Raw genomic sequence first — 22736 nt, forward strand, 5'->3', positions numbered from 1 at the left:
TCATATCTTTGAAGTCAGCTGTTGAATTATTGTTATTTATTTTTTTCATCACAGGAGTAAAACCAGTCTCAGTGCCCGTAAAAGCAAATTAAATGATCCAGCTCTGTGAAACAAGTAGACAGAAGTGTAACTGAAACACTCAAGCTGTGTTCTCCCACCAAAAGATAAAATATTGCTGGGTGTTGCATTGGGACAAAGTTTTGTGGTTTGTGCCAGGGAGAAGATTGGTGTTAAAAATGTATTCAACATCTTCTAGATTAAAAAAAAATAATAATAAAAAATAACAGATGTACAAGCTCCCAGTGACGTGCTGTGAGCTTGTATATCTGCTATTTTTGTTGTGTGTGTGTGTGTGCATATACTGTATGTGTGTGCACACTAAAAAACACATGATGCAACATGTGACACAGATGATACAGATTCTATTCCGATTTTAATAGGTTAATCTAGCAGTGTGAACATAACACACTGCCCAGTGAGCTGTGGCGTTCCACAAGGAAGCATACTAGGACCTCTACTGTTCCTAATATATGTAAACGACATGACTTCAGCTTGTGACTGCAACTTGTTCCTGTTCGCAGATGACTCAGCACTGCTGGTCTCGGACAGGGACAAACTGCAGGTTGAAAATGCCCTCAGCTCTGAACTCGGTAGAATCTGCACCTGGCTCGCTGATAACAAACTATCTTTACACCTGGGAAAAACTGAATCCATTCTCTTTGGCTCTATTAGTAATCTCAGCAAGGCAAATGGCTTCTTGGTTAGAGTGGGTGACAATGTTATCACACGTAAAGATGAAATTACCTACCTAGGTTCCATCCTGGAGGCTAATCTTTCCGGTGATAAAATGGCCACCAACGTAATCAAAAAAGTCAACCATAGAACAAGATTCCTCTACAGGATCTCCTCACTGGTCAACAAAAACACCTTGAAGACCTTAACAGGAGCCCTTGTACAGGGTTTCTTTGACTATGCATGCACCTCCTGGTACCACAGCACCTCAAAGGCCCTTAAAACCAGGCTCCAGACTTCCCAAAACAAACTGGTCAGGCTCCTACTTGATCTAGCCCCCCGAACCCACCTCACCCCTGCCCACTTCGACAGGCTGGAATGGCTTAGGGTCGACGACAGAGTACAGCATCTTGCAATGGGTCTGGTCCACAAGATTCGATACACCACCAAGATACCCATGTACCTGTCTAGATACTTCCTTAATGTTAACGAAGTCCACACCCACAACACCAGAGGGAGTGCAACGAACCATGTACAACCCAGATTCGGCACAAACAAGGGACTAAATTCTTTTCGCTCCTATGCCACCAAAATGTGGAACACCCTACCAACTGTCATTAAGACATGCGAATCCCTTGACTCCTTCAAAACCGCTCTCAAAGGGCACCTACGGATGGCTGCAATTCGAAACTGGCCCCCGTAAAATCTGAATCCCCCCCCACCGCCCCCCCCTTTTTTCCCCTCACTGTATATATTTCTTTTCCCTTTTTACCTCCTTTATGATGAATTCCTGTTCTGTCTATAGAAGTGTCTATTTGTACGTCTCTAAATGTTTTGATGATTTGAACATGGTGGACCCTATTGGAAACAAGTGTAATGCTTAATTGGGTCGTCCACTCACAGTTAACAGCCTTTGTATTGAGTTTGTGCTTGAAATGTACTGTAATTCTGCAAACTGTTAATAAATTCTTCAATCAATCAATCAAAACAACTATTGAGCACCACTTCTATTTCATGACTAAAACATTGATCTGATCATCGTTTCAAGCTGTCAAAATCACAGGCCGAGGCAGGCGTGTGTTGTTGTTTTTTCCACCTTCCCAGCATGATTGAGCACTGCAGGACCTCTCCCGCTCAGAGAGAGGTCATGATTGAGCACTGCAGGACCTCTCCCGCTCAGAGAGAGGTCACCTCGGGACTCGGGAGTAAATGGAACAAACACAGGTTGTTGCATAATGTACATGAGGAACCCTCCAGAGATAATTGATGGTGTTAATGTAACTCTTGGAGTTTAACCAAAAGGACTCGCAAGGAAGTAATACATTGTAGGCCAATTAAAACTATCTTAAAATAAAATAAAGTCCAAAACAACTCGAAGTGTAATCACTGGGAGGCCTGCTACTGTCGCGCCTATCATTAATATAGTATTGTTCTTGTTAAGATTGGCCTCCTATTTACTTAAATGATTTACAAATTGGAGGATTAGAACAGGAATGCGACAAAAACTAAAAGTAAGTAATTGATAGGGTGAACTCTGCCTTTAAGCAATTTTGTACGATCACAATCATCATCACCATTAGACTTTTCATTAGACATTAGGCATTCATTAAGCATCATTAGGCTTTTTCTAACTGTGTCGTGTTTGATCCCCAAGGTTAAGAGGTGCACGCACATCCACACATTTCAACGGGTGCAGGATCCAAAAAAGTAACTAAGAAAGGAGAGAAGAGATCCGCACACCGTTTTAAAAGCTCCCAAAAAATTATTGACAACAGAGCGGAAGGAAGGTTCCAAGGTTGCCTTCAATGGGTTGGGATGTTGGAATGTCATTTGAGCGTTTTGTCTTTGTTCAACCTTTTTATTTCAAAATATTCCATCAGATTAGTTCTCAGAAAGTACGAAACAGAAATAAGGTTTCTCTCTTGCCGAGGTGTGTACTCCAAGGATTTTGCACCGTCACTCCAAGCAAGGTGTCTGTGTTCGCATTGAAATTGTGATATATATGGTTGTCATTCAGATAACCTGCGGAATGCTACAGTGGGAGCTGCATGTAATTCTGACCAGATATTTACATTTGCTGAAATGCTGTTGAAAAAACTATTCATTATTCATCGCCAACCATTCCTTGCAGGTTAGCTCTGCTAGTTTTTCTTTTCCTTTTTCTATCTTTTTCTGTCTTCACGAGGAGCCTCAAGTCACAATATTCATGAGGCCTTGAACTGGAAGAGCGGACAGCCAACGTACAGCACATGGGCAATACTCCCACCATACATGTATACAGTACATTGCAATTTAGTTTCTCTTCTCTCTGTTTTTAGAGGGTGAAGTTCTAAAATGAAGAAAATCTAAGGAATGCTAGAACAGTAATATCACTACACTACAAATGTAACCAGATGGACCCATAACGGCTCTCTTTGTAATAATACTAATTCATACAATTTATATAGCGCTTTTCTGAGTACTCAAAGTTGCTTAACAAAACGTCAACAAAATAAAAACGACTATTAGGAAACAATTGTTAAAATGTTAAAAGCTATAAAATGAAAGGTAAAAAAAGGGGGTGATTAGGGAATGCAAGTCTGAAAAGGTGGGTTTTAACTTAAGTGCAGTTTTAAACTTGGTGAGGGTAGGGGGCTTTGAGGTGTTGTGGGAGTGAGTAGTAGAGAGAGGGGCCGTCGAGAAGGCCCTGATGTCACCCCAGGTTGGTTTCTTTGTCCTGGGAGGTCCATCCCTCCCTCGGGCTTGAGGGTGTGGGCGTGGCTGTAGGAGGAGTTCAGAGGTTGTGCAGTCCCTCATTTCATTAGCTCCTGTCTCTTTAGGGCCCTCACCATTACTACATAGAGTAATAAAAGGATAGAGGCCGAACCGGAGCGAAAGACCCCCCCCCCCCCCCCCCCCCCCTCCCCTGCTATTCATTTCGATGGAAGTTTGCTCAGTGGTGTTTTGAAGCACCCGGAAGAACGGTCTAGTGCAAACGGGCGCTCAATGTTAAAGCCCACATGCACAGGGTTTCCTCGTCATAAATCCACCGGTCTGCCTGCAGTCCCCGCTCTTACCACTAGGGCTGAGCGCTTCAACGTTGGAGAGCCTCACTGGGGGCTTGGCCCTCACCCTAAAAACTCATTGTCTTCTGATTGGCCACTTTAAAATTAACATGTTAGAGGGTGGCCGTGTAGGGCCATTGTGGGCAAAGTAGAGACCATTGTAAAGAAATCCTTCAGAAGTAGACATATCTGAATGGGTAGAGAGGTCAATCGGGGAATCAGAAGGTCCCTGGTCCTCACGTCACCCCTCCTCCCGTTGGCGGTCTATGTGTCAAAGTGTCCCTGAGCAACATACTTAACCAGGGGCGTAAGGTTCTTAAAACGTCAGGGGGTGCTCCCCAGCCCCGCCTCCCAGCCCCGCCTCTTCCCCCCCCCCCCCCCCCCCGACGCGGGGAAAAACGTAAAGTACCAAACGTTTTCGTTTGGTACTTTATTTAGTTTGCTATTGAACACAGTGCGCTTTCAGTTCACAACAAACACATTAAATTGTTTCAAGGTTCAAGGTTCAAGGTTGTGCTTTATTGTTACATCTTGTGTACAGGTACACGTACATAAGAGTAAAACTTATTTTTGTTTGGCTTCCTTCAGACAATGCAGCAGCAATAATATAATACGACAATATAATACAATATAATACGACATCAAAACAGCAACACACAGTCTTTCGTAGAGTTGTACGTGATCCAGGTAAATGTCTCTTTCCAGATGGGTTGATATTTGCGCCCCCGGACTGCTGGCTGCTGCGGACGACACCTTTCTTTTTTAGAATTATTAGCTCTTAAAAGAGCCGTTGTGTTGGCGCTGACAGTGCTGTCCGCCTCGGCAGCTACGTTGTCGGCGGCGGGCATCGTGATCTTGTCGGCCGGGGTGGCCGCGGCGGCGGGCATCGTGATCTTGTCGGCACCTTATTAGCATTTGAATGAATGAATACCTGTTCGCCCAGACAGTGGCCCAAGCACCTAAAGGTGTGTGGAATGTGCCTACGTGTCTTGTTTTTGTTTTGACTTCAGTGTTGCCACATTGTGTGAGAGAAATAAGCCAACCCACCTCCAAAAACCAGGGAAGGGGATCTTCAGCCCTTGATTTCGTGACAAAATGAGGGGATATCTCAGTGGGTGCTATTTGGCTTATTAATTTTTCAGGGGGTGCCCAAGCCCTCAAGCACTCCCATAGTTGACGCCGTTGTACTTAACCCCTAACTGCTCCCCGGGGGCTGTGAAAATAGTGCCCACCGCTGCTCTTAATGATTAGGCTGGGTTAAATGCAGAGAACATATTTCACGTATGAGCAAATGTACTTGTACTATGACAAAAATAGCCCCTTTCCCAGCCATTAACCCTGACCTCTGGGAGTGTGCATGCAAAGCTTCCCACAGATGGGTCCAGCGATGCTTGTTGTGCAAAATGAGCCCCACCTTTAATTTAGTCAACGAGAAAGGCATCATCCTATGACTACAGAGATATGGTGTACCAATTTGGTTGAGATTTGTACAACATCGGTAGGAGTAGTAGTAGAAAATGTGTTCAGCAAAAAATGTGTTTTGCATAAAGATAATAATAAAAAAAAACAGGCGGAAAAGCTTGTCAGGTGTAAATGGCCTTGGCCTATTTGAGGAGTTGTGTAATGATCCATGTAATCCGGGGGAAAATAATTTAGATTTTATGACCAAGAGGCCGATTAGAAAGGTTTAGGGACTTGGACTAGTGGGAATGTAGCTTCACGGCAACCAGACACTGCTTTTATTATTGATGGCATGTTGTGCAAACTTTGGAAGCAAATAATAACCAATCGGATTGATTATGTCTCCATCACATGACCATAGAGATAATGTGTACCACTACCAATTCGCGTGAGTTTTGGACAAATTTGGGTAATAAGAAACAAGAATTGATGACATCAATTAATTACCAGCTGCTGCCTTATATCCTATGGCTGAGAGGTCGGATAGAGGTTGCCTAGAGATGAGGCAGCCAATCAGGACGGTAGCTTGTCAGTACAGCCAATGAGAAACATAGGTCTCAACTACAGCAAGTGGGCGTGAAAGCACCACAGAAAGAACATTGGCCAGATGTGATTACACAGCAGCTGATAAAAATGTGTTATGCAAAAAATGGTCTGCTGATGGCGCTATAACTGGCTGATATGAAGCAGAGTTTCTGCCTTGGGAGTGTGTGTGCAATGTTTCACGCCGATTGGTCCAACGGTGCCGGAGTTCAATAATTGTTTACAGGAAAAACACACACACACACACACACACACACACACACACACACACACACACACCTGGAGCAGACCTGTCGTTGATCCAGGCGACGGAGTCTCCGTTAATCGATTCCCGCCTGAAAGTATCTTTACTCTTGTTTTCTTTCTCTCTCTCTATTTCTCCTGTTCACTCTTGTCCCGTCTCCTCTGCCTCTCTCCCGTCTCCTCTGCCTCTCTCCCGTCTCCTCTGCTCTGCCTCTCTCCCGTCCCTTATTCCTCCTCCACCTCTTTTCTCCCAATCACTCCATCCGGGTAGCGTGTGTGTGTGTATGAATATTGATGTTAATTACCCCTTGCCTGGAAATAGCTGCTAAGTCTGTGATTTCCCCAGGGACTGCTCTCACGCCTATACACGCACGCACGCACGCATGCATGCACCCGCACACAAAGTAGGGTTTTAGAGAGGTGAGTGTTTGCTGTGAACCACAACAGGAGCTTAAAACAAGAACATATTCTCAGTGGAACTGTTTTTTGTTTGCTGTTTGTTTATACATGCTCAAAAGGGGGGGGGGGGGGCAGCGGCAGGGTGTGATACATTGTGCACGCATGCATGCACGTGCACACACACACACACACACACACACACACACACACACACACACACACACACACACACACACACACCAGTCAGTTGACTTAGCTCACAGTATGGCAGAGGTTTTATAGTTTTTATGATTTATTAGTCTGTATTCAATCATGGTAGGTCCACGTTTCTGGAAGGTGATGAATGATCTGATCTGGTGCAACTGTGCCGGTGGTCTCATGAGTGTTTTGGGGGGACTTTCTGTTAAACTATGTATGGTGTCTGGCTGTATGCGGTGTATGTTAGGGCGGCTATACCACAGTAAGTTGCAGGTATTATTGGCTGAATTGCCCAAATCTCACTATACAGTGCTCGGGAGTCGGAACACATCCGCCTCGCTTACCTGACCATCAAACGTCCGCCAGCCACTTGTTGCTAACAAAGTCGTTTTTGTTTTCTTTCTTTGCTTTGGTATGATGGCGATAATGCACTCGAGGTTGTGCTATACTGTTACGTAGTAAAGTCCTCCAATTAGTTACTCTGAGAGTGCACAAATGTAACCAAATGGACCCATAACACAGGAGATTAAAGTATAGTATTGGCACAGATGCACTGTGGCCATTGGCTGTAGGCCACACAGTCTGGCGAAAAGTAACTAAGTACATTTACTCAAGTACTGTACAAATTTGAGTATTTCCATTTTTTCTATATTTTTACTTCTACTCCACTACATCTCAGAGGCAAATAATATGTTACTCTTACTCCACTATTATTTGAAAACTTAAGTTACTTTCTAGATTTGGATTAATATTACAAAACCATGATGTACTTGGCTGGCTATTTGAAAATGTCCGATCTACAAGCTCACAATGCGTCGTTTGCGCTGCGTTGTGATTCTTGTAGATATTTGCAAAGGGTTTTTATACATTTATACATTTGAAAACGGGCGATGGTCGAGAAGTGGACGGGGCAACGTCGCCCCAAAAGATAAAAATAATTCATCTTTTTGGGCGATGACGGGCGATTGGGCGATGTGTCGGCCGATGCTCACCTGCTGTTAAAACGTACTGTCACTGCATCACAGGCCAAAATATCAGTTGCAAGAGATTCACACACTGCAGATCCATAGTTATGAGCGACGGCTAGGGTTATTTTACTGTGCAATTTTAGTCGAACACATTGGACACGAAGAATGAAAAAAGGCCTTCTAATTCAGCTTGTGTAGAAATGAGGTGTCAAATTATTTGTCTCATAGAGGTAAAAAATTGGATCGTTGGAGCCATGATGATGATATAATGTGACTGTCGTTGCCGTGCTGTTTCTATTCGCCTGTTAAATCCACAAAGCAAATAAACATATACTTGAGTTACTGTGAGTTCAGTTTGCTTGCCGGAGATTTATTGCATACATAGCCAGATATGAAATCGTGTATAAGTATTTGTGAGTTATTATTGGAGCCATTTGTCTTTGTAAAATGCATAGTGCAGCTTTAACCGTCACAATAATAATAATGGCGAGGGAGTAAAGGACATAATACAGTATAGGCTGTACTGTAGACTACCATAATGCATAATGTATTGGCTTGCAACTCATTTATTTTCTTTTACATATTCAGACCAAAGACCTACATGGAGAATAAGCCTGGGCTGGGACCTACATTTGGAAAAGTTTGCTAAATCAATGTTTATGGGATACTATCAAAATAAATCATTTTGCAATAGTACAAGTACAATGTACAGTAAGTGATGCATTAAAATAACCACCAAATATAATTGCACAAAACAAACAAAAATCTCTCTCTCTTCGCAAGTGCGAAAAAGTTTTTTTGCTCAGATCGATGGACATAATAGTTAGTTTAAAAACAAACTATGTGAAGTTTTATATCATTTATTAAGTGTGAACTCCATTTCCCAGCATCCCCCACTGCTGGCCAGGGTCGTGGCAGAGGTTTGGTGAAGACCCCTCCTCCACCTGAATCTCCAACTAAAGTGATTCCTATTGCCTGTCTCAACCCCTACCAAACCAAGTGAGTAAGCCTCTTAACGTACTATGTAACTCCTCCTACATACCCAGAACTTGCATATTGGTGGAAATAAATAAATAAGCTGTGTTCCAATGGATCCAATGTAAAGTAAGCCTTGCCGAGCCCTGAGGCCAATAGGGCAGGAGCCTATCTCCCGTTTCCTTAGCGTGAGGCTTGATGTTGCGGGGGCATGCGTCCATTTGTGCATTTGTGTATCGTGTCGGAGACTGTGTATGGTTATGTGTGCCTGCACGGTGCACGCTAGTCAGTCGATTTGTATGGAAATTAAACGAAATGGCCTCAGACAGATACTGGCTGATTTTAATGGCTGGTACTGCTGAGTGTTTCATTTATAGTTCGCTGCCGAGTTTTTGATTCCTGGTTATTTGCCCCTGATGGGGATTTGGCCCGACCTGCTCCTTTCCTCCTTCCCCTCTTCACAATCACTTCGTCTCCTTCAGGAATACATTTTACTGCTGTCCCCCCCCATCACACCCACCCAAACCCTTTCTTATAGTTTCATTAGGTTTACACCCTCCCTGTGACCTTTTAAAAGTAGCCACAAACAGATAGACGAGCGCTGGTTGATGGAGTCGTCATCCATGTTGAGCTACACATATCAGTCAAAACTGTTTTTAAGCTCACAACAACGTGGCCAAGACTGAAATTGCAAGCTGTGGAGATAACTACGCCCGTAGGTGTTGTAATAAACGAATGACTCATCTAACTTGAAAGTTTGGATGGAGCTAATGCCACAGCTCAGTGGTCTTGTAGTTAAGAGTGTCCGCCCTGAGACTGGGAGGTCGGGGTTCGATCCCCGACCAGGTCATACCAAAGAGATTCCTGCCCTATGGGCATCATGGCTCGGCACAGCTTACTTACTTAATGAAACGGATGACTTTAGCAATGGAGCTTTCAATTATGGTTGTCGTGTCACGTGTATGTGCAGTGTAGGCTTTGTTTCTCTATGTTAGTATGTACTAGGGCTGACCTCGATTAGTCGAATAGTCGACTAATCGATCGGAACGGGTCTCAGTCGACTGACAACCTCTCAGTCGATGTTCACCAAAAAAAAAAAAAAAACAGTCGGGACGAATTTTTTCTTTTGGGCCGGGTGGAAAACCCCTCCGTTATAATGGTATGCTCCCAGTCCCCGCACCGCAGCATCGGGGAACACTCTGGCAGCCAGAGTAAAGGCTGGGAGGGACCGAGCCGAGGGAGGCTACTGTACTGTAGCCTACATGTTGTTTATGCTCCGGAGTCCAGACCCATGCAGTTTAATAATATACAGTCACAACAGAATGCACACTGCTGTCTCGTGTCTCATCACAATCCCAATGCGCCACCCGTGAAGTCGGGGGGAAAATAAAAAACAGGCTGCTAGTGTTAGTATAGGGTCGGGGATCGTTAGCTTAGCGCGTAGCTACTGATTCAACCCACTGATTGAACTTCATCTCCGCCTGTAATCTAGGTTATTTTTGTATTGACAACGTGAACGAACCCCGACACCAGCGCTGCAAAAATAGACAGATCTACAAGCTCTCAACGCGTAGCGAACGGCGCTGCAAAAACAGGCAGGACGCGATGCCTTGAGAGCTTGTGGATCAGCCTCCCCGACGGTGCGGGGAGGCAAGAGTTCTCCGGGGAGGAGGAGAAGTTACCAGGGCAGGCTACATGTTGCTGCGGCTAACAACACTGTCACCAGCCAGTGGTTGTGATGTTAGCTTGTGCAGCTGCTTGTCCGTTCCAACTTCACTTCATCTCCACCTGTAACTTATTTTTTATTTTGTTACCCTGGCTGCAGCTGCGCTGCAAAAATAGACGGATCTACAAGCTCTCAACGCGTAGCGAACGGCGCTGCAAAAACAGGCAGGACGCGGCGCCTTGAGAGCTTATCGCCCAACCTTAATGCAAATGTGTTGTTTTTTTTGGGAAGGGGGGTGCAGGGGGGTGTTCAGTCGACTATCAGTCGACTAACAGCAAATTTATTCATATTAATTTCGACTATACAAATCCTTAGTCGGGGACAGCCCTAGTATGTACTAGTCCTTACCTGTTCTGAACAGCAAATGATGTTCAGTGTGGGTAATGTGATGTCATAGATCACATTACTGATAGGGGGGGAATTGTTTACAGATGGTCTTGGGAAGTTGGGTTGGGCACAAAAGTAGGCTAATTAGTAGGCTAGTTCTTTTTGCAAGAAAATGCTGCAGTACAATCATAAGTACACCATTGATGTGTGATGTAAATTTGGTGGTGATATTCTGCCCGGAATGTGTCGTTCGTGAGCTACTGAGCCAGCGTTGGTCATTGCATCCGTCTATGTATTTTTGTCTCCACCAGGCCGAAGGCATGGGGAGAGAGTATGTTTTGCACTCCGTCCGTGTGTGTGTGTGTGCGTGTCCTTCCTTCCTTCCGTCCTTCCGTCCGTCCGTTATCAGCTATTCTCCGGCACCGTTGGCCTGATCCATGCCAAACTTTGCACACACACTCCCTGGATGCCAACGACAAACCTCTGCCCCAAATATTCCTCAACGGCCTGTTATAGCGCCACCATGAGGCCGATTTAGGCAAAACACATTTCTGTAGATAACTCGTACACATTTTATCCATACATCACACAATTCGGTATACACTATCTCCATAGTCATGTGATCAACACAGATCTGCACAATTTCCCATCTTCCATCCTGATTGGCTAAGATTGGCTTCCAAAGCTCACATGATTGGTCTGTTTCAAACAAAATGCCACAAATCACAAACAGTGTCCAATTTCCATGAAATTATACACGCACATTTCCACTAGGCCGAGGACGACATGCCACTATTTTCTTCACAAATCAGCCTCACGGTGGCGCTATAACAGGCCAATTCCTGTTTTTACCTATAACTGCATCGACAACTTATGTATGTGCACTCCCTAGAGGCCATGGAAAAACATTTTCCCTGCATCCCTCCACATCTGCCGGTTATAGCGCCACCATGAGGCCGATTTCTGCAAAACACATTGTTTATGTTAGTCGCACAGATTTCAACCAAATCTCACGCAAATCGGTACACATGATCTCTGTAGTCATGTGATCAAGACGAGCCTGTTGGATTTCTCAGATTCTACACTGATTAGCTAAGATTGCCTTCCAAAGTTTTCAGGAGTGGCCCGTTTTGTACAAAATGCTGCACATGTCCTGCTCATCCAGAATTCTATCCTCAGAGATGCTATGAGTGATCTGGCTCTGCATTTCCTCAACAAAATGAAGAAAATTGTTGCAAGAAACAAAAAAACAAAACAAAAAAACATGTTTATATTACTCCTAAACATTTTGCCAAACATCACACACACACTCCTATCCTCCTGGTGGAGACCTGTGCCCAGAAGGGCACTTTTTCTAGTTTTCATTGTGTTGTTCCGACGGCACGGGATCCGTCTTCCCCGGATTATAGTATTCATATGTTATGATCCAACAGATATAAAAGTGCACAGTAGTGTAACTGTTGCCAAGGCAATGCGCCGTCCGGGTGGAGTTAAACCCTGTTGTTGTTGCATGCTAACGGTAGGCGGTTAAGAAAACGTCTCAATTTGGCCACCCCGAGTCCCCGACAGATAAGCATTCCGTTATGATGGAGCTGTTCAGTGTGTCACGCAGCCACGCTGTGTGCGCGCAGGGCTGTAACCTGTCGTTGTCAGTGTCCAGGCTTTCAGCGTGCATGTAGCTCATGTGTACGGCATGGCGAAGGAGGTGGTAGAGGAGGGAGCGGACAGTGTGGTGTCGAAACAGATGTTGCGCGGAAAACTGTGTCCCAGTATTATTCAGTGTCCGTCCCAAAATGCATTTCACTGGTGACACTGGTGACACGTGATTTCCGGGGAGATGAGTTGTTTTTGACGCAAATTAATTTAATTAAGATGATTGTTAGAATGTTTGGCGTGTGTAATGCGGGGCAGATTGAGGTTGGAGGACAGGGCTGTGCGGCGCTAGGTTCTGTGAGGCTGTCCGTGCGTTGTGGCGTTGTGAGGAGGCGCTTTGCTCTATGCGGAAGTGGACAGACACACACACAGCGGTGCTTGAATTTAATAATGATACTCAGTAAGTGTTCATTTAACTCATGGGCAGGTGCAAATGCAATCAAATGGACCCGTATCGGTCCATTTGCAAATTAATTTTACAGACTGGTAGCTACCGAGCCTTGGATAGGTTTCTGCGAGGCTGTCTCAGCAACACGCGCTTCTTTATGTGTGCCTCTGTATGGCCCTCTCATCCTGTTCTACCGCTGTTAAGTAATAGCATCCAGAGGAGGCTATAATTGGTTTTTAGCCGCCATAAAGCCTGATGTAGCAGCCTTATCCATACGGAGCAGGGAACGAGGTTCACTCGGGGCCAGCAGCTGTTCTCATGATAGGGGATTTAATTGCTGGCAAAGTTATGGTGTGAATATCCTCCACTGCCTCAATTTTCAACACAGTGGAAAAGCTCACTGCTGAATAACACTGCCATGCTTGGGTGGCTATTGTGGACAAGGAGCACCTTTTATAGCAGACCCACGGGTTGGAAATTGCTCAACACCTACTGTAGCTCTGTCTTTGAATATAGCTAAATTAAGTTGTTTTTTGTTTGTTATATTGTCCCCATCGTTCTATTTGTTTGTTTTCTCTAAGTAGCTGAACAGAAGCTTGTGTAGTTTCCACGGTAATTGTTTTTTTGCCCAATTGTATTTTGGCAAGTGAAAGGGGCCATTTTGGGATTGCGAGTCAACGAGTCATTTCAGTTGAAGAAATAAAATACACTATTGTTGAGCGATTCTTAATTAGGCGTTGCCCTGTGCCATTCTTTTCCGGCTAGTTGAAATCCACCATCTTTGAACTTCCGGTCCCGCAATGCTACCGGGACGGTAGCCTCGGAAACCCAGGCGTTTTATCAAGTGTAGTGTTTTCTCTGAGTTCCATGCAGGGCTTGCAGGCATTATTAACAATATGTTCCTCATGAATATGCTGCCGTCTCTACAGGTAGGATGTGATGTATGATGCGCTCGCCATGTAGAGCAATCCCATGGACGACGGTTCTGCCTGTGGCCTTTTAGATATTTTGCTAGACAATCAAAATAAATCGTGTCCCAATGGGAACTTCATCATACATTCAGTATATGACCAACATATACTGTAGGCCACACATTGCTGAAGAAAACACAGGGGTCAATTTAGCCTCGTTCCAGCCCTTACTCACCTCTGAGGAGAAAACCTATTTGTCACAACCTAATGCAGACAGTGTCTATAGAAGTGCAACTTCTGTGCTATGTATTTCCCTCTGAAACACTTGTTTAATTTCCATTGGTACTTCCGTTTAGACATTTATAGGTCATACCCAGTGTGGGGTTAATTAGACTTGTTTGGATTGGATTACGGTATGTATCACAGATTGAAGGGAAGACCACCGATTGGTCTTTCTCTAGCTTATGCTTTCTACCGTACCATAATTAAAATGTTATCTCTAGAATCATGGTCAAACTCATTTTGAGAGCTTGCTTTGGCCAATGCGGTCTTAACAGGATGAGAACCATCCCTACATTCTATTTGTCTCTCCAGGTGGACTGTCAGAGCCCGGGTCACTAACAAGAGCAATGTCCGTACATGGAGCAACTCTCGAGGAGACGGAAAGCTCTTCTCGTTTGAGATGATGGATGAAAGTGTGAGTATAGAAGACTCACTCTTTAAGTATCAATGCAAGTCATCAATATTATTTCTTTATAAAGCATGGTGTAAGCTTAGATTTTAGATAAGGGCTATATTAAAGCTGTGTTTCTTTATTATTATTATTATTATTATTATTTATTTTCTTCATACATCTGGAACTTTGTTATTTTTTCGTTTCGAACTTTGTTATTCTTTGTTATTTTATTTCTCGCTCACTCCCATTTTTTCAGCTGGTGCATAATGTTTGCGTGTCGGAGACGGTGAGAGGGAGAGAGAGTACTCTGAAAAGAGCCTGGGGATGCTCATTCGTGTTTATGGACATTGGACAGATATATCTTAGATCGTGTGAATAGCGAACAAAAGAAGGTTGCTTCCAGTCCCCAACCACTTAAGCCCCATATGGTTACACAGCTGTTCAGAGGTCAATAAATCAATAGTGACTAAATCAAACTACAATTTCAAATGTTGATTCTGTTACAGGGGTGTTCCCCCTGTAACAGGGTGTTCCCGTTCGGGAAAGCAGAAATGCAAGCTTCACTTCCCTGAATGTTATATTTTACTTGTCCCGGAGAAGGCAACCTTTAGTGCCAACCCTGGTCCCCTGCATGTGGTTAAGTGTGAACTGTGTGTTTTGACAGGGGGAGATCCGGGTCACAGCCTTCAACAAAGAAGTGGACACGTTCTTCACTTTAGTGGAGCAGGGCAAGGTGAGCATCATCCACACAGATCAATGAGATCATGTGACTTTTTCAATGTCAAGGACCCCCACATTAATATGTGTTCTATTCGGCCACGGCCCCCATCAGAAAATGTTTTGTTCCCAGGGAAGGACCCCCAGAAGAGAAGATTTGTGTTCATGAATTCAAAATTCAAAACATTTTCCAAACATTTTCAGGATTTTTCAAAATGTCTTAAAATAATGGCAAATGGTGAGCTTGTAACCTGCTATTTTTTAAAAGCCAACATACAGTATAAATGGATAAGTGGTTGAAATGATTGTGACGCTATATTAACACCCCGAATGCCCGGGGGTATTTAGGACAATTAAATCAGGGCGCCCAGCGATTTTCCAGCTTCAGGGCGACTGTGGCTCAAGAGGTAGAGCAGGTCGTCCAATGATCCATGGGTCGGCGGTTCGAATCCCGGCTCCTCCTGGCTACATGTCGAAGTGTCCTTGGGCAAGACACTGAACCCCAAATTGCTCCCGATGTGCTGGTTGGTACCTTGCATGGCTTCCGCCGCAATCGGTGTATGAATGTGTGTGTGAATGGGTGAATGTAATGCACAATCTATGTAAAGCGCCTTGGATAAAGGCGCTATATAAATGCACCATTTACCATTTACCATTTATTTCAAGATGGCATGGCGCCATCTTGGAAGTAGCTAGATGTAGCCAAAACACCCCCTAGGGGATCGACAACAACAGGAGCTATGATTACTTCTAACGCGACAAGCGACGGGACCACGATGGGCCGTAAAAAAACCCCATAATATTTGGTTAGAATTGGAATTTATTCACGTTTTAAGATTTGATCTCATCCACTCAAATGGAGGGGGACCACTTTGGATGACGTCCCAACCGGAAATGACATCGAATGTTGCTCAATAGACGCTACCAGCTTGTAGACCACATGGTGCGCTTGGTTATGATATCAATAAAGATGGAACTTTTGTTTAATCTCCATCCTGGGCATCGAGCGGGATTATTTGATAGGACGGAGACCTCCGTTTTTGCCGCTCAGGGTGTTAACAGGCGCACCCATGCTTTCAGTCGCTTTAATCTCAAATTCCCCATCCCAAAACAAAACAAGGCTTATTGCACGGAGCATAGCGGTCGCTCTAATGGCGCCGGCCTGTACTTCTCATTGGCTAGTGAGGGTCTAGAGATCAACACCTAATCTAACAACACACACACCATTATGTCAACATCCGGTTCCGGTCGCGGTGTTTTGGATCTTCAAAATAAGGGTTGAAAGGGGGAAAACCGTGGCAATACGGGATTAATTCATTAATTAAGATGGCGGGGATTGTGTTATTACGTCCCTGGGGGTCCCCAGACCCCACTTTGAGAACCACTGTGATAATGATCCTTCAACTTCGCCTTGTGAGGTGGAATATTTAATGCAAAGATATCTATGTATACATTTTTTAGAATGTATAGATCGATATTTTAAGTCGTTGCTGTATTTGATTGCTGTAATATTTAGTAGTTTATGTTGCACAAAATATTGAATGGCTGGTGGGCGTCCCCACTATAAAATGTTGGTAGGAGAAAAGTGACAGTAAAATCCTGTATGTTCACTCTTGAGAGCATATAAATAGACCCAAATGGACCCACACAAAGTGGAAGTAACACCTGTACTGTGTAGGGATTCAGTGTTTCGCTCAATGGCAGTGAATACTGAGCTAATACCAAGTATGAAACAGACCATATACCCAATAACAAAACTAGCATTTTGACACTGGTAAAGCGTCAGCCTTGTTTGCTGCTGGAACTGTTGAAGGATATCAATATAGCAAAGGCTAAATTGAATGTCAATTAGTCAGAAAGTTGAAATACAATGATGTGAAGTGGGGATATTCCTGAATGAGGTAAGATAAAAATGTATTGATTGATATTGGGCCATTCTAGCAGTGAAAGTGTCGGATACGACAGAAGGGAGAAGGATTGTATAAGGATGTATTGTATAGACTAATCCGTTAAACGGCAACAATAGCTGCAGTGTCAAGTGGCGCCGCTTGAATACAGCGACACAGCAGCTATGATTGCCTACAGGGAAGCGCTCCGCGGATTTGTCTATATATAAATACAAATGTGTTATTTTATGGAGGTCCTGGGGCTCTGAAGGGAGATGGTGAGTTGGTGACCCGTCTGTCAAAACTACTAAGGAGGTCCAACTCTCCAACCAGTGCGTGCCTGACCTGCACGATACCCATTTAATTACAGACCGGTAGAAACACATGTCGAGATGCTGGCGCTCAGCTTAGCTTTTCTGTGGGCCGAAGTCCAGCCAACAGAGCTTAATAACTCAATTAACCCCAGCCGTCACGTGTCAGACCCCGCGGGCTCAGGTAGCAACCGCTGGCGATGACTTCGACACAGCCCCACATTTCATTTGTGCCCTCTGCTGCCCTCCAAAGAAAACTAAAAGAATCAGTCCTACCCTCCGTGCTGAGCCACATACTGACAGAGTGGCATGTGTGGGCGTGCCTGGCTGGCACCAACCACCTTGTGTGTGTGGGCGTGCCTGGCTGACACCAACCACTTTCAACCTGGCATTCCTATTTTTGGCCATGAATGCTTATTATCACTAGGGGTGCAACAGCTTATCGAACTAATCAATTTAATCGATTATAACAAAACTATCAATTTAAATAAAATAATAGGTTTTTTTGGGGGGGGTGGGGGGGATCTGTATAAAAAAAAATCAATGTCAAGATATTTTAAATGACAAAAGAAATCTCACAATAATTGCTGTGAGAAAATAATCGATACTTGCAGCCGTACTTATCTCTTTAGTTTCACCTACAACATCTGGGTAAAATGAGACAGAGACAGAGAGTGGATATGAAGAGATTTGGAGGGTGAAAAGGTTAGTAAATGCCTTACAGATTGACTTTAAATTGTTTTGGATATTATTAGCAGGCGCTCTCACTCTCGGCCGACTCTATTTTCTGGTGAATTAGAGAGCTGATGGTGCTGACAAGCCAGCATGTCTTATTAAGACCTTAACATTCTCCTGGTGTTATTGTGGTTTCCGAGGGTCATAAAACTCACTTGCGTAAGGAAATGTATAATTTATGGGGTCAGTTCAGCTGCTTGGGTGGATTTTCGTTGGCTAAGCACCAGCCTAAATGGAAGCACAATGTCAGGTAACTGCATTGTGTAGTAGGCTAGTGTGTGGGGGTGGACTTTGGTGTAGAACGAAAAAAAGGAGCAGACCAAGTATAGAGCCCTGGGGGACTCCAATCAAGTATGTAGTATTATATACAGTACATGAGCCTTTTCATCAATTCCTTTGATTAAACAAGTCTCAACAGCTATCAAACGTAGAAGAACACACTGGAGCAGCTTGGACAATAGAGGGTATACGCGTGACATCATCATACCCGGAAGTTATGCGGGAATGCCTACTGAGTGACAAAAAACTACTTTCTGGCCTTGACAGCCCATACATCCTAACAGAAAAGGCCCATCTGATTGCATTAACACATTGGATGCTAAGGACGAGTATACTTGTCTTATCAATTTAAACAGCTTTGTTTAAATTTGCTTGGTTTAAACCGCTTGCTGCATCCGCGCAGCAGATCAAAATCTGGATGTTCTGAGCTCATTTCTGACTTCATCCTGCATCGCGGTTACAATATTAACACAGAAATCTAAATAATAGTGTGATTTTCAGGAACGCCTACTGAGTGATCTGATTGCATTAAATGCCGTTAAACAACGTTAAACTCACTTTGCCACTCACTTTATGCATGCGCATACCCTCTATAAACCTGAAATTAAGGTGCTAATAAAAGCCTGATGTTTCCATGCTACTGCATCTTCCTCAAAGTCATGACTCTGCGGGAGATTCAGTCCCTCCAGTCTTTCTCTGTCTTTTATTATACTCGGCACGTTAATAGAGGCTTATTGTCCGACCTGTTCCGGTGTGGTGTTCTACGTTTGATGCTGTTGTGTCCCACTCCTGTGACACACTGGACCTGCCTTCACCTGGCTGAGTCGCGGCAGAATGGGCTATATGCACACAGAATAACTCTTCCTACTTCCGGGCCGCTTCCCTACTTCTTTCACAGGTGTTCCTGTTAACAATGATACTAATTAAAGGGGAATTTCTCCCTAAACCTTTTTTTTTTTTTTTTTTTTTTTTAACAAAAGTTGATAATTATGTATATGGACAAAAAAAAATTAAGATATAGCGGAGCTGAAGCAGCAGAAGGACCTGGAGCTGCTGCTGGAGGGGTCCAACGCTATAGAACTCCTATTCAATCGCGCAATTGTTTTTTGTTTTTTGTTTACATCTGTTCTAGATGATGTGACAGCAACACTCCATGCATTGTTGACCTTCCTGGTCTACGTGAGCTGATGTTAGACCCCTCCAGCAGCAGCTCCAGCTCCTTCTGCTGCTTCAGCTCCCCTATATCTTTATTTATTTATTTATTTTTTATTTTGGTCAATATACATAATTATCAACTTACTAGTGTGCAGTGGTTCTCAAACTTTTTAATTTCAAGGACCTCCATAACTCTGAGAGTGTACAAATGGACCCTTACGGGTTAATTTGGTTCCATTTGTACACACTCAGAGTGTGTGTGTGCATACTGCATATAGCCCATTCCCTTTCTTCTCAACTCACAAAAATGACATTCATCCATCCCGTGTCTCTAGGTGTACCTCATCTCCAAGGGAACACTAAAGCCAGCCAACAAGCAGTACACCACAGTGAAGAACGACTACGAGATGACGCTGAACAGCACCACCACCATCGTGCTCTGTGACGATGACAACCTGAACATCCCAGTACTGCAGTGTGACTTTGTGCCCATCGCTGAGCTGGAGAACAGGGACCCCGACGCCATTATTGGTGAGAGCAGCCATTCTCATCTCAACCTCTAAGCATATTGCATGTGGAGCCCCAAATAATTTCCAAAACGCAAACATTTCTATGATAACGTAAAATAATACAAAATAATATCATGGTCTTTTTTCTTAGGACTGAGGCCGATTCTTAAAAACGCCTTCTAAATCATGATCTAAGTTTTCTGAAAACCTTCAAATATTTATTCAAAAATGACAAAAAAAATCACACCTGTGTGAACTGAGCAGCACAACTATGCATTTATTGTTATTGCGAATGCAGTGATTTCGAATGCAGTGATTGCGAATGCAGTGATTGCGAATGCAATGAGCGATTACTATAGAAGCCTGCCTAGCTCGTCTGTCTGTGTGTGTCACGCTGTAACACCACCCGCCCGCCACCAGAGGGCACAGCTGTATCACACACAAAAAAGCACACACGCATGCAGTAGAAAACTAAAAAAAGAGAAAACTTAAAAAAAAAAAAAAAACGTATTTATAGGGACACACATAGCTGCGTAATGGAGCGGAGGAACCGCTCAAAAAAGTATGTTGCTAAATAGCGTCCATAGCAACGCAAAAGGTGTTCCCATCCTGAAAGGTATACAGTAGTTATGTGCGTGAAAAAAAGAATCATGAAAGGAGCTAGTTCCAGTGGAGTCATTTGATTAGACAAGAGGTATTCTGTGAGTGCATTAAAATAATAAATGTTTAGGGGTTCTCGACAGAGTGCATTTGCACACGCATGTAATGATTGTGTCCTCTGCATCACTTACCCATCCTGTGTGCCGGGGGCAGTGGATGCTATTAAATAAAGCACCATTAACCCATCCTACCTGTTGGGGGCAGTGGATGCTATTAATACACCAGTTAGGGGTTAAGTGTCTTGCTGGCTCAGAGACACTTCCGAGCTCGTAGTCTGGACGAACCCATGACCTTCTGGTTACCAGGTGCCCTCTCTCTAGTACCCACTCAGCTACTGCCACCGACAACAGCACAGTAGAACAACATTGGAATGTTTTAGTTGCTAAATTATCACTCTTCTTTGTATGATTAAAACCATGGCAATTTTCTAGTGGTTAGTGGGTGGGTGGGCGGGGGGGGGGGGGGTTGTCCATTGTAACTTTGCCATTGTTGTTGGCATTGCACACTACCTTTGCCTCGTCCCCAAGAGGAGTTGTTTGGATGCTTGTCAGACATTAGGGTCTTGTGGGACTGTATTATGCTAATTTGGTCGTACTCTTTGACAATGTGAGAAGAATTGTCTGCGGTACTAATGCAGCATGGAGGAGACATAAATGCACTTCCATAATTGCTAGCACCTGTCCTACATAAAGGGTCTTGGATGCAGCAGAAAGCTCATGTACGGACGGGGAGGTATGTACACTACAGAAGAGATTTCTCATTTTACCCAGTGGTTCTCAACCTTTTTAGGCCGCCACTCCCCCAAAAATACTCCCCCAAAAATACTATAATATTTAATCTGGGGACCACCACCCTGATAAGCACTTGGAATTGTAGGAGTTGATCGAGGCATTTAGTTTGACTCGGTTCCACAGATAAATATTGTGAAAATAGTAGATCTACAAGCACAACACTCACAACACCTCGCAATGCGAGGCTGGCAACCCAATCTACGATGTAAAGTCCTCAGTGATAATTTAACATTGAGAGACTGTCAGTCTGTGCGTGCGTCCGTCCGTCCGTCCTTCATTCAGTTACCAGCTTTAAAACGATAATTGTTCTCATTAGTTTCAAATACATCCAATTGATTCTTGTAGAGCTGGTCACATTTAGAGTGTACTCACTCATATAATAATGTCATTGGTGAGAAAATGTAATATAAAGATAAGAAATGATTTAGGCAAATGGATTGACATTTAGCAGAATGTAGCAGAGCACGTGGATTCGCTACATTTTTACTGGGTCAGAGGACCAGTTAATTCAGACATCAAGTATTGAAAAGATTACAAAAAAAGGGGAATATATTCATTCCAGTATTTTTCTTCAAGGTTAGTTGGGGTGCCGATCCTTCCTGCTTTCCACCGGTGTCTTATCTCCAAGGCAGGTAAATTGGGGACAAGTCCCGTTATAGATAAGGGTTGAAATTGGCTATCGAAGTTCGTTCGGAGTCAATGCTCAATCTTTTTCCGATCACAATTAGGGATTGGGCCGCGTACACAGGTAACCCAATGCCCGAAAAATGACTATTTTATACAATACGCAATATTGTATACAATACGCCAGTAATGTTGCACACTGTTTTTCAGACTGACTGGGTAATTCTCAGACTGGATTTAACACATTCATTAATAATTATTAATTAATTACCCTCACAAAAAACACGCAGTAATCCTGGTCTCTAAACTACCTCCCCCTGGCCAGCCGGGGCGCCTGATGGAGGGGAAAGGAACTGGTTGGAATAACGTGTTCCTTCCACGTGCCACGTCCTGCCGGGGAAACTCCCCCCTGTCAGGTGAAAAGAAGCGGCTGGAGCCCATAGGACTTCCATGGTAGAAACAGCCTACATCCCAATCCTTGGCACGTGCACGCACTCATTAGTGTTTAAAGTGCTCAGAATGGGATAAAATACAATGTTGGGAGCTTAATATACAACATTAATTCAAGGTCGCGCTAACCATAATAATAGTCTGATTGGCGCTACACAGCCGCGAGCGACCCTGGCGTGGCAATGGAGGACAATCACTTCCGGGTCGGCCGGATAATCCTTCTTCTCTGCTTATGTTGCGCATTTCACTGGCACTGGCCTCATGTTACCGCCTATGGTAACGGGAGGGAATGTGTTAAATTGTGTTTGAATTGTTTGTGAAATATCCCCAGTGTCACTTTTCATTTTTAATGGCTTTGCTCTGAAACTGTAGTTG

The 22736-nt window shown here is 43.9% G+C and overlaps 1 protein-coding gene across 1 annotated transcript in view; it reads left to right on the forward strand.

The window, feature by feature from the left end:
- The window catches only part of LOC306928557 (replication protein A 70 kDa DNA-binding subunit-like), a 66813-nt gene that overhangs the window by 10322 nt on the left and 33755 nt on the right, over positions 1-22736 (forward strand). The window contains exons 7-10 of the mRNA XM_079508789.1: positions 8476-8587; positions 14163-14265; positions 14909-14977; positions 19663-19858. Of these exons, the coding sequence (XP_079364915.1) occupies positions 8476-8587; positions 14163-14265; positions 14909-14977; positions 19663-19858 (480 nt within the window). The remainder of the gene's footprint in view (positions 1-8475; positions 8588-14162; positions 14266-14908; positions 14978-19662; positions 19859-22736) is intronic.

Source organism: Electrona antarctica, assembly GCF_951216825.1.
Source record: "Electrona antarctica genome assembly, chromosome: 8".
Lineage (NCBI taxonomy): Eukaryota > Metazoa > Chordata > Actinopteri > Myctophiformes > Myctophidae > Electrona > Electrona antarctica.